The sequence below is a fragment of the Ziziphus jujuba genome, chromosome 1 (genome assembly GCF_031755915.1).
Source record: "Ziziphus jujuba cultivar Dongzao chromosome 1, ASM3175591v1".
Lineage (NCBI taxonomy): Eukaryota > Viridiplantae > Streptophyta > Magnoliopsida > Rosales > Rhamnaceae > Ziziphus > Ziziphus jujuba.
Window position 1 is genome coordinate 11559424 of NC_083379.1, and position 12932 is coordinate 11572355.

General features: G+C 32.5%; 2 protein-coding genes across 2 annotated transcripts; one reads left to right on the forward strand and one right to left on the reverse strand.

Moving 5' to 3' along the window:
* Positions 1 to 509: 509 nt before the first annotated feature.
* On the forward strand, positions 510 to 8569 carry LOC107417688 (general transcription and DNA repair factor IIH subunit TFB1-1). The gene is made up of 20 exons (XM_016026325.4): positions 510 to 1141; positions 1281 to 1359; positions 1501 to 1562; positions 1786 to 1849; positions 2252 to 2414; positions 3088 to 3163; positions 3281 to 3376; positions 3638 to 3682; positions 4520 to 4576; positions 4756 to 4911; positions 5047 to 5112; positions 5452 to 5575; positions 5778 to 5834; positions 5939 to 6048; positions 6133 to 6324; positions 6459 to 6572; positions 6823 to 6900; positions 7281 to 7328; positions 7410 to 7478; positions 8209 to 8569. Exons 1-20 carry the CDS (start codon positions 1061 to 1063, stop codon positions 8293 to 8295), a joined length of 1824 nt encoding a protein of 607 aa, XP_015881811.2. The 5' UTR covers positions 510 to 1060; the 3' UTR covers positions 8296 to 8569.
* A 786-nt stretch (positions 8570 to 9355) lies between these two features.
* LOC107417696 (uncharacterized) lies at positions 9356 to 10174 on the reverse strand. Its single transcript, XM_016026333.4, has one exon. It carries the CDS (start codon positions 9808 to 9810, stop codon positions 9610 to 9612), a length of 201 nt encoding a protein of 66 aa, XP_015881819.1. The 5' UTR covers positions 9811 to 10174; the 3' UTR covers positions 9356 to 9609.
* Between the last annotated feature and the right edge of the window lie 2758 nt (positions 10175 to 12932).

A 12932-nucleotide genomic window follows, 5' to 3' on the forward strand; every position in this document is an offset into this window, starting at 1 on the left:
ATAGAAGATAATAGAAAAAATTTTAAATTTTTTTGAATAATTAAAACGAGGGAAGAAAAGAAATATAATATATTAATTCTTTTAATTTAACCAAATTTGTTTTCCTATATAAATTGACCCAAAAAAAAAATGGAAAACAAAAACTTTTAATAAATTTTTAAATATTTCAAAATTACCATTAATATTATTACATGAAAATATATTTATTATTTCATATATTTTTTTTACTTACGAATTATTCAAATAATAATTATTAATAAATATTTTTATTTTTTATTATTATTATTTTTTTTTCATTCAACCCATCTTTTCTTTCATTCAATTCCAAGCATAAATCCAATTGAGCTAGAATGTGACAGATTGAAACTTGATAATCAAAATCGACATGTTCTAATTTTATATTATTTATAATATTTTTTTCATTTTCTCATTTCATAGTAGTTTACAAGTGAACCAACACATATTCTAAAAATTGAAAGATAAAAAATACAACCACAAAAATATATAATTAATAAAATAGAAAAATACAACTTCTTGAACATTAGTGGTAGGTATGTATATGCAAGAAAGGCCATATTCCTATTCGCTCGATGTTCATCGCAAAATGACTAATAAATTCCTCTGTTGGCGCTAAAAGCAGCCACTGGGAAGACTCGGAGTGTGAGTGAAAGAGAGAGAGAGAGAGAGAGAGAGATAGAGGAGCTGTCTCCTTTTCTAGCCTTAAACCCCTTAATCAGAATTCCTCACTCTCCCCCATTTCCCTAAAACCCTAGCGTTCTCTGAGTAATTTACACATAGCGTTCTCTGAGTAATTTACACATACTTACATATATAATATAGTATATAATTCTGCATTATTCGCCTTCTTTCTTTCTATACATACTACGCTGCCCTAGATCCCCTTCAAAAAAACATTTTTTTTGAAACAAATTTTAACCCCATTTTCCAAGATTTTTCAATTTGATTGATTTTGATTTCGTTGATCGAAAAATAAAAATAAAAAAAAAAGCATTTTTTTTTTATTGGATTATTAATCGGTTTGTGGGTGACGAAGACGAAGATGTCGAGTAGGGAGGTGATCAAGCGAGCTAAATACAAGATCTCAGTGAAGGACCCTGGAACTCCTGGTGTTCTCAAAATGGTGCATTTCTGCTATCCAATTAATCCATTGAATTAAAAAAAAGAAAATTTGCGGAATCTTTTTTCAATATTTTCTTTTTTTTCAATATTTTCTTCTTCTTTTTTTAAAATAAATTTTAAAGAATTTGTACCTGACGCAGAATGAAAATAAGCTTTTATTCAGGCCAAGTGATCCCACGTCTGCTACAAAGCTAGATGTTGAATTTAGACATATTAAAGGTATTTGCTTTTAAACCAGTTTGCTCTTTTGCATTAGTGGCTTATTATTTGATTTGGTGTAAGCATCATGGTAACACAATGGTGTCTTTTCTTTTTCATTAATCTTCTTTGGTTTTGTTCATCCTTGTTGGGAATGTTCAGGTCACAAGCACACAAAGGAGGGCTCAAATAAACCACCTTGGCTTAATCTCCCCCATGATCAGGTTTTGCTTTAATTTTATATCCTGATTTGTTAAGCCCCCAGGATATTTTTATGCCCACTCATCTATCCATCACTGATTTTGCTTCTTGGAGATTGATTTTTGAAGTCATTATAGTGGAAATTTGTTAATTTATTTCGTTGGATTGCCGTTGTATTCACCAAATGGTATGCCCTTTAAAATCTTGGACTGTAATATGAAAAAACTCAATGTTGCGTTGTTCCAGGGGGGAAGTTACATATTTGAGTTTGAAAGCTTTTCTGATCTTCATATATGCCGAGAATTTGTAGGTAAGTTTGAGTGACAGCCATGGCCTATCAGGATAATTGATATTAATTTTATTTCCACTTTCAGTTTCACATTCTGCTTTACCTCTTTCTTATTGTCATTTGTCATTGATGAAAGATTTAATAATTAAAGATTAAAAAATATACATTTGCATGAAGAATAGTGTTATTACTTGTTGAAAATGAAGCAGTGAGAAACTATAGTTTGGATCTTCTTCTTTTCAATCAGATTAAGAATTTTTGTCACAATATCTGATTTAAGATCTGAGAAAAATGTTTTGATGTCTTTACCTTTATTGTTTTCCATTTAATGGATTTTGCAATTTCTGCTCATTGTTTTCTTTAATCTTATGTGTCTTGGTGCATTGGGTGAAATTAAATGTGGCATCTGGTTCTTTTGGATAGGCAATGCCCTTGCAAAATCTGGGGAGGCTGCAAAAGCTGCTTCTGTGGCAAAAGTTTCTCCTGCTACAAAAGTTGCTTCTGAGGGATCTGCCGTTACGCATCTTGATGAGCAACTCAGTACCACAGAAATGGAGCTCAGGATGAAGCTCTTGCGAGAGAATAGGTAAATTTATGCTTCTGTTCTAATGCTACCAGAAAGCTTACATGTTGATGTCTTTTGTCCGTTTCATGGACATATTTTACTTTTATTGAATCAAATGCAGCGTTATCTCCGTTTCCAATAAAATACACCCCAACAGTAAAGAATCACTAGCAACTCATATGATTTCTGCATATATTGGTTCAAATAGTATTTCTGCAACCTTATCATGTACTTTAAACTGATCAACTTCTACTGACAGTACATTTTAAAAGAAATATAATACAACTATAAGTTGAATCACAACATAGATAGAAAATAACCCATGCCTAAGAAACTGCCATACTTGGTTATTATTCTACATGATCTTCTCTCCCAGAAGGTGAATGTAGGTATTCCTACTTCCTCTTTTAGTACATTTTTCTTCTTCCGTTTCACCAGTTGATTTGGTTTTACGAATTATACTTTGTATTAGGTGTTTTACCTTTGCTTGTATAAGTTTTAATGGATCATTGGGAAACTCTTATAATTTGCATTTTCAAAGATGGTTGGAGGTTGGACTTTGTACCGTTTTTAAGAATAATTAACTTGATCTTCCTTATTAATAAACTATTTTCCACCGGATGTAGTGTCTTCACTAGATGACTGATGATTTTTTAAACTTTCTGTTGATTGCACCTAAATTAATCCACTGCAGTGAGTTGCAGAAACTTCATAAGCAATTTGTGATTGGTGGCGTGTTGACAGAATCAGAGTTCTGGGCAACAAGGAAGGTTGCTTATTAGTTTTTTTGAGTTCTTTAATCTTACATTGGATATTTCTTGTTTCATCAACTGTTTTTGTTGATGAACAATTTTTTGTTAAATATTGATTTTGTCGCATTATTACAGAAATTGCTTGATGGAGATAACTACAGAAAGTTAAAACAGCGGGTTGGTTTCAAAAATTCAATGATATTGGATACCAAACCAATGACTGATGGTCGGGTACAGCAGACTCTCTCTCTCTTTCTCTCTCATCTTCTAACATTCTTACAGAGTGCTTGTGGTGAGATTTGTTTAGTTACCATACACGGTTTGCACCCAGCCACCTGCTTGATGCTTTATGAATAGAGCTGTCTTCCATATACTGAAGAAAGAGAAGATTTCATTTGCTCCTTTATTGATTATTTCGTCTTTTTCTTATTGTTTTAGCTTGTTTTTTATTATATGAAAATCTCTTTGTTTTTATTTTTCTGTGTTTTACAGACAAACAAGGTCACATTTAGTTTGACACCAGAGATCAAATATCAGGCATGTTTCTTTCTTTGCACCTTCGATCCCTTTTTTGTTTCTTTACCTTGAAAATAGTTTTAGCAAGTCATTCAAATTTCTGCAATGCTTATCAAACTTATCTTTTTTGTTTTTCTAGTCATTGTGCATGCCTTTTGAGTCTGTACTTGTTGCACTTCATGCAAGAATTTTAAATTTATTAAATGTTTTTGCCATGTGACTGTTGCTCATGTAGAAACATTTTTATGCTAGATTTTTGAAACTTCCACATTGTCTGATAATACTTGAGATAATTTAATAGGTAAGACCAAAGGGCATTGCCAGGTCTTTACGGGGGTATTTTTGAATTGGTCAGAGAACCCTGGGCTTTTTTGTTCTTCTGACCATAGAGTTGTTGATCTACTCGTTTTAGAATAATATCATGAGATAGTTTATCGTACAGTTTGTTTGAAAGACGGTCTACCATTGTGCAACAGTGATTATCCTTTGTTGTTTCTAGAGTCTGGGTTGACTCTTAGTTGCTGGAGCCAGATGAAGGATTCACAAGTTTGGCGTATGATTATCTTTGATAGGATTTCTTGCTTTCTATATATATTCATCATATATGTGTGACTTTTCTTGTACTGATCTATAACCTCCTTATAGTTTGTTATGTCTTTTGTGTATAAGACTCAATCCTGCTTTAACTTAACAGATTTGCTTGTTTTGCAAATACTCTGTCCAGCTTTAACTTCACAGATTTGCTTTTTTTTTGCCAATACTCTGGAAGAGAGTCTGACTTAGTTTTCCTGCAATAATTTCTTTCCTGCTAACTGTTCTTTTCTTTTTTATTTTATTATTATTATTATTATTTTTCAGATTTTTGTTCTGAAACCGGCTGTTCATCAGGCTTTCCTTAATTTTGTTCCCAGTAAGGTAGTGTGGATGTTGAAGCAATTTCCTCCATTGTCTGGGTGTTTACCATATCGATTCTCACCCTTGTTTATTTATTGAGGGGTAGGCGTAAAAGGACCATCTAATTAGTACTGTGTCTGTTGGTTTCTTAGTTTGCTCAGATTATGCTTTGCCTTTTTCCCTTGATTTTTGACTCCCAGATGACAGAGAAAGACTTCTGGAGTAAATATTTTAGAGCTGAATACCTTCACAGTACAAAGAATGCTGTTGCAGCTGCAGCAGAGGCAGCTGAAGATGAGGAACTGGCCATGTTTCTTAAGGATGATGATATATTGGCGAGAGAAGCTCGCCAGAAGGTGCTGTTTTGGAGTGATATTTTCTTTTTGTTTTTCTCCATTTTAATAATGTTGTAACATTTCTGTTGCATTTATATTTTATGAATACATAGAAAGCTTGGAATATTTGTCCTTATTGTTTTGTCTTGTTTGCAGATCAGACGTGTTGATCCAACTTTAGACATGGAAGCTGACCAAGGAGATGACTATACCCATCTACCAGTACGTTTTATGGTTTCATTCTTCATTCTATTATATTATAAAAGTTCTGTGATCTATGTAGGAGGTTGTTCTATTTTGACAGGTCCTATTTTACATTTGTCTTTGTTACCTGCATTTGGTTGATATTTTAGCTAATTAAAATATTTAATCAATGATGTAATATTGTCAATAGGGTTTCTTTTGATTACCAACCAAAAAAATTAGGAAGAGTGATAACTTTTTGAATCTGCTATTCAGAAGGAAGGTTGTATATATATACTTATAATGGAAGGGTGTCAAGGGTGCTTTGAGTTCTTCTATATCTTAAGTTTGTTATCAATTGCTACTTTTTTAATTCAGGATCATGGCATCTTTCGTGATGGTAGCAAGGATATAAGTGAATCACAGCAGGAGCATTACAAGAGGACTTTGTCACAAGACCTTAACCGACAAGGTGCTGTTGTTCTCGAAGGAAGAGCTGTAGGTAAGATTTTACTGTGAATATATTTTATTCTTTATGTTAGTTAACTTGTAAAATAACATACAACGTCTATCTTTAATAGAGTTATTTTTCAAACCAGACTCTCTTTGTCTTTTTCTCTTCTTTACTCTTCTTCTTGTTTTCATTTCTTTTTTCCCTCCAATAGTTAGTAAGATAATAGTGGTTTTATGAATTGTTTTTACAGATGTGGACTTGGAAGATCCAAGAATTGTTGCACAGGCACTTGTGCGGTCAAGACCCGGTTAGCATGGTTTATTTTGTTAATTTGGATGTTATGCTGTTTCCCTCAGTTTTGCTACTCTTCCTAGCATAGCTGCTTAGCTTATTTCTACTGTGATTTTGCAGAAACTAATGAAAATGCAAGCCAGGAGAGGCTTGAGAGGATTTCTAGGATGACTGAGATAGAGGACCTCCAGGCACCTCATGATCATCCTTTTGCTCCACTGTGTATCAAGGTTCATTATATCTACATTATTATGATAAATATTTTTCAGGTTTCTGTTGTTTTAAAATGGTGTTTCATGTTCTTTCTGAACTAGGACCCCCGAGAATACTTTGATGCACAACAAGCTAATGCGCTAAGATCTTTGGATGACACTAGAGCTGGAACAGAACAAATGAAATGCAACCTGACTAATGAAGAAGTGTATGGCTCCTTGAGGAAGTCCATATCTGAAATAAAGACTAGGGGATTAAATGATCCCATAGTTAAGCCCGAAGTAGCTCTTATGGTAATTAAATCTTTGTTGCCGGCTTTTACTATGCTATTTATGTGAAGGACGTGAATAGATATAAATATATATATCTATTGCAATGTGTATGCTTCTGCAGTAAGAATTTGTAACTGTCAAATTCTATGGTCTAGGTTTTCAATGGGTTGACACAGAATATCTCAAGTAACAAGTATCAACTTGGAAAGAATCCTCAGGAAAGTATTCTTGACAGGTTGCCAAACACAACTAAAGAGGAGCTTCTACATGTGAGTTGACACCAGCTTATTTGTCATTTTTATTAATGAATAAGAATTATCGACTTTGTGAAAAACAAAAATCTGACTCCAGGTACTTTGTTTATCTCATAGTTGATTAACCACAATGTTTACCGCATTAGATTTTGCTTCTTTTCTTCTTCTTCTTTTCTTTTCTTTTTCTTTCTTTCCCTTTTTTTTTTTTCTTTTTTTTTTTTTTTTTTGGTTTTCTCATGTTAGGAAACACATTTCTTCTTTCCAGCATTGGATGTCCATTCAAGAACTACTGCGACATTTCTGGTCTTCATATCCAATTACAACAACATATCTTAATACCAAGGTTTGCTTTAACTTTATTAGTAACACAGAGGTTCCTATATTCCATATAACCTAAAATCATCGATTGCATGATTTTATGAAATCCAATTATGGCTTCAAACTTCGGCAACTCTATAGATCTGGTTTTTTTGTTCGTCTCTTCTTGATATACTTTAGAAGTTTAACCTTTGAAACCTAAACTGTTCTGTATTTTTTTATTGTAGTTTTTCCAAAATGTTGCATGTTATGTAAAAATTCTATATTTCATGGTCAGAGCCAAAGTCATCAGAGGCTCAAACTGTTGGGAACAAACAAAAAGAATATATTTGTGCTTTTCTCATTTAGGTATACTCTATTTTTATGGTTTCATTTTATGGGATTCATTCACGTGTTGATATGCAGGTAACTAGACTGAAGGATGCGATGTCACAAATTTACCGACAGCTAGAGGTATCTCATTAGACTCAAATCCACTGATATTATATGGACACTTTTAATGTTCGTAGTGTTTAATCTTTAATCAAATCCTAGGATATAAAAGCGTCAATGCAGTCAGATTTCCGGCACCAGGTTTCCCTCCTTGTTCGACCAATGCATCAGGTCAACACTTTCTTTCCATTTACATTTATTTGAGAGATTTTTGCATTTACTTATTAAGAAATCATCATTTCTCTATTTTTTTTAAAGATATATTTTGTGTCTTTGTTTTGTTGCTTTAAATATTTAAGTTGCAAGTTTTAAGTTCTTTAGAGGCTTGGTTGCCTTTCGTGGTGGTTGCCAATTTCCAGTTGTTCCTTCCATAATTATGTTTATCCTAACCACTCCCCCCGGCCCCCAATTCAGCCCAACAAAAATTGAAACCAAAAAGAAAGGATTGTGCATGGGTCTGTTGTAGAGAACAGAAACTGATCTTTTTTATCATATGCTACTGAGCTATGCCTTTGGAGCTGAACCATCTTATCTTGCAACAATGGAAAACTTGTTTCAACAGTGATAATATCTTCTGCCATCCTAGATTCAAGCTGGTTTGTTGTGTTTTTAGCTCCTTGGTGCAAGACATTCATTCAGTTGAACCCCTTATGCTTCTTTCCTGTTTACTCTGGTTGCCTGGTTCCTGATTCACTTGTTTGCAGCCTCATCTTTGTGAGGGATAAACAATGGTCTTGTAGCATGGTAGTACTAGTTAGCAGAGGTTTTCATTTCACGGATGTTCTTCAAAATTTTGGTTCACGGTTGACTTATCTTTAGACCTCATCTAATAAAAATGAAATGATCTTAGCAATGGTTACGGTAGAACTCATGGACAAAGGTCATTGTTTTTTATTTGCAGGCATTGGATGCTGCTTTTCAACATTATGATGCAGATTTACAGAAAAGATCAGCAAGGACCGGGGAGACACCAAATGGATATTCTTAGGAAAAGTTTTGACATAAAGTTTAGTTCACTGGTGTCATGCTGTTACAATTTTTTTTTTTTTTTTGGTCCCTGCCTCTTATCTTTTTTGCTGTGGCATGAAATTGTACATCATCAAATCAATTTTGCTGTGAGCTTATACAGGATATATTCATAAAATCGGTGTTTCTGTCCCCTTTAGTTTTGGCCATTGTTGTAAAAAAGCGCATCAATTTTCTACTCTTGATGACCCATGTGCATATAAATTTTGAGAATAAACAAAATGAACTTCCCTTCTTATGTCTGTATCATGCTTTAAAATGAACAAAATGTACTTCTCTTCTTATGCCTGTATCATGCTTTAAAATGCCATTCATTTTCACAGCCAATTTAATAAAGCTGTGGGCTTTTTTCTTTTTCTTTTACCTTTTTTTTTTTTTTTTTTTTTTTTCTTTGGGCTACAATAATTTCTAAAGGAAAAACATCTAATGGTGGAGGTGAAGAGTTTACCATCGGATGAAAGCCAGACTAAAGCTGCATTTGGACTCCTATAGTCTAACTTGATTGCTTCTCAGCATTAACTTATTGAAAGTTCAGATAAAATAATTAAGCACCAAATTTCATGGGGAATTAAATTACATACAAGATGACACTTTTATTGCAAAACTGGATAGAATGGCAATTTATTGGTATGCAAGAAGAGTTCAATCTTGTTCCAGTTAGGTGGACTTCCACACTACGTAGAAGTCATATGGTACCTGTGAGGCTGAAACGGGAAGCTACGTGGCTTGTCCAATACAATGTGAACTGATTGAAAAATCATTAACCAAACAACATGACTTAAGAAATCATTTTTTCCAAATCCAATTAACTTAAGAAAAAAGGAATAACGGTGACAAAGGCAGCACAGAAGCAGATCTAATCAATAATTTTATTTCATTTTTTTTTTTTTTTTGGTATAACGATCTAATCAATAAATTGATTAAACCATTTTAAAACAACATCTTTCCAAAGCATTGGCATATATATATATATATATATATAAATAAATAAAAAATAAAAAATCTATGGCAAACAGCATACAGAAAGCATCAAAACATTAAAAATTATTTAACCATTATCAACAACTACAAAAATAATAATAATAATAATAATAATAATAATAAACCCAGGAAATACTTATAAAAAAATCAACATGACATCCCAAGAACAACCCAGATTCCTAAATAGTTCAAGTACCCATGAATTCCAAAATAAAAATTTACAAACTAAAATAAAAAGACAAAAAAATATTCAAAAAAAAAAGAGCATAAAAATTAAAAAGAAAAAAAAAAATTCTTAGAATGGAGGAGGTGCTGCAAAACCCAAGAAGGGTCTTCCACATAAAGATCCATGAGCAGTTGGATCGCAGTAATTGACGGTGTCTTTGAGCTTGTGGAAGCCATTCTTGAATACTCCAAACCCGAATAACAACCCGATCAGCACCACTACCAGTATCAGGCACGTGCACAGCATGCATATCCTGCCTCCACAACACATCTTTGGCAATTGGGCGGTGCTTCTGATAACTATAAGACCCAAAATCTCAGCAGCTCAGTATTGGGTTTTTTTTTTTTTTTTTTTTTTCCTTTTTTTGGGATCTTATATAGGAACTAAAAAAGATTGGATTTTTGAGAGACCCACAAGAACAATATTGGATCTCGGGTTTCGTATAATGGGAAAGTTGGAGACTTTTAAAGAAAAGAAAAACGCGGAATATATAAATGTGTTGGGAATTGTGGCGTTTCAATGTCTCTCTCAGGAGAGAGAAATTTAAGAAAAAAGAGAGCAAACAAAGGCGACGCTATGAAGGAACTCTTGGGCTAACGGGTTATATAGATAGGTATATTGTAGCTCAGCTTGAAAGAAAAGCAAATTGAACCGTTTACACTTTAAAAAGTTCTTTTCCTTTTTATTATTTTTATTTTTCCTTTTGGATAATTAAAAAGCGAATTTTTTTTATTAATAAAAAATTGCGAGTTTGTTCCTTTTTGTTATTGTCGTTTATTGGTGGTTGCATTTTTTTTTTCCTTTTTTTTTTTTTTTTTGGATGAATATTGATGGTTGCTTTCAAAACGAGAAAGATGGTATTCTTTTCCGGGATATTGATGACGTGGAAGGGTGTAATGGGTGTAGTGGTTAGTGAATTTTTGATTGGGTTTACGTTCTTTAAGGTAATAAATGGGTTTGTAGTTAAACCACTCCTCTACATTCATTAGGAATTCTATTTGCAATTTCCTTTTTTTCTTTTTTTCTTTTTTTCCTGCAATGGTCTTTTTGGATTCTACATACACTCATCTTTTATGCAAAATTTTAAAACAATAATAATCGTTTTCAGCAAAATATGATAATAAATAAAAATAATATTAATAGAACCAACTTTTTGTTCACCAAATTAGCAAAAAATAAAATAAAATTGTTTACCAAATTTCATGTAGCAATCGATTTTGCAGTGTTTCATTTTCTGCACTTATTTATTCATTTAGCTTATATTGATTCTTCGACTGTTAATGTCAAAAGAAAATAAGAATAAAAATCTATTGTTTTATCAATATTTTTTTTGATGAATTGTTCATTTATTGATTGGTTTCGATCTATTGTTCTTTTATTTTAGTTACAGTTGCATTTGACATTTTTAAAATTATTCTTTTAGACTCTATATGCTAATTTTTGGCAATTAATTTAATTGTTAAAAGTCATAATTATATTTTCACAATATTCTTCAATTATAAAATGCTGCTTTGTAATATTTTTGTGACCTTTAATTAAAAAAAAAAAAAAAAAAACAAATGGATCTATTTTGATAATTATAGAAAATTAAAAAAATTAACGATTATTTTTCAAAAATATGGGATCTAAGTATAATTATGGCAAAAGCCAAGAGGTGTAAATAAAGTTTACCCCATTTTTTTCTTTTATTTTATTTTATTTTTGCATCTATGCCTTCACTTGTCATGATTGGTGACATCTTTGCCTCAAGTCCAAACTTTTTAATTTGGCGTTGGTGTTTCCCTCTTTTAGGCAGACTAAGAGTTTTATGCCCAAAATGTTGGTTCCATTTGATTTGGGTGTCAAAATTGGTATGTGCCATGCACATGAAGAGTGCTACGCTTAAAATAGGAGTGATTTGGTCATTTGCACATAAAATAACACTTAAATAATATTCCTAAATAATTTAGTCAAAATATGCAAGACATTCATCTAAGTCACCTACTCCAGCTACCACCATTTTTGGCAAATAAAACCTTAATACCACCGTCACCATTGCCAAAAAAGGTTAACAAGCTGTCGACCTATGCAACAATGGTATTATCGTCATCCAACTCTATCAAAATCCGCAGCATCAAAATTTACCTTTTCCCAACCCCACCCCCCCCCCCCCTCCCCCCCTTCAAAACCATTATTTTAAAACGTTATTACCACCATCTAGGAATGTCAACGGGGCGGGGTAGGATCCATTTTAAAATCCCATCTCTATTCCCGTGGAAAATTTTTCATCCCATCTCCGTGATTTTTTCCGTTTCTTTAGATGCGGGGCGGAGATGGAGATTTCCCTATCAGGAACGGGACGGGACGGTTTTTTTCCTTTTTTTATAATTGATATATATATTTTTTTGCATATTTATATAAAATAAATTTTTTGTAAATAAAATATAAATAAAGTGACTAAAATGTAATGAAATTACAAAAAAATACATCAAAGTTTAAAATAAAAGTATAATAAAATATATCAAAGTCCATATTTTAAATGAGCTTTACAATTATTATTGTACTTAAAACGAAAAGAATTTATTTATATTAGTTAAGTACTGTACAAGGACCTTTCTAGAGAGAAGCAAACTCCTACACAATCAGCAAGCATCAAACTCTTTTGAACAACCAACCGGAGCTTTTTCCACAATAATAGGCTCCTATACTAATTAAAATGCAGACTATAGTTAGCAAGGAAATGAAGTAATTTATTATTAGATCTTCCTATATACATGAATCATGATTAACACTAATCTCCCAATCTCTACCTAAAAATATTTTTACAACCCTCCACTATTATAGAATCATGATTTCACATCATCACAGACACATAACCATACTAAAACAAGGATGAAAACGAAAAGTTTTTTTTTTTTTTTTTTTTTGGCATACCCTCTGTTCAAATTATCGATATCAACTCTGAACTCTATATCATATGTCATATACATTAATTTGAAGGACTAAACCCTAAAGAAATAAAATTGAGACAAGAAAAAAAAGGAAAAAACAAAAATAAAGGAAAGATAAGAGACACAAGATCCTATATTGGTAAATGGTCTGGATCTGATGCGGCAAATGGTAGTAGCTATAAGCCTGTGAGGTGAAGGTGAAGGTGAAAGGTGATGAGAGTTGGTGAATGGTTTTGGATCTGGTGAGGTAGCAGCAACTGTGATTGTGAGCCTGTGAGGTGAAGCCGTGAAGGTGAAGGTGAAGACTGAAGACGGCAGCAAGAAGAAAATGAAATGGGTTGTTTTTCTCAAGGATTTTATTTTACATAAATTAAATTATATAAAAATAAATAAATAAATATATATTTATCGGATCGGGTTCGGGCCGAGGTTATTATTCCTTGGGCTCAGCCTGGCCCCGAA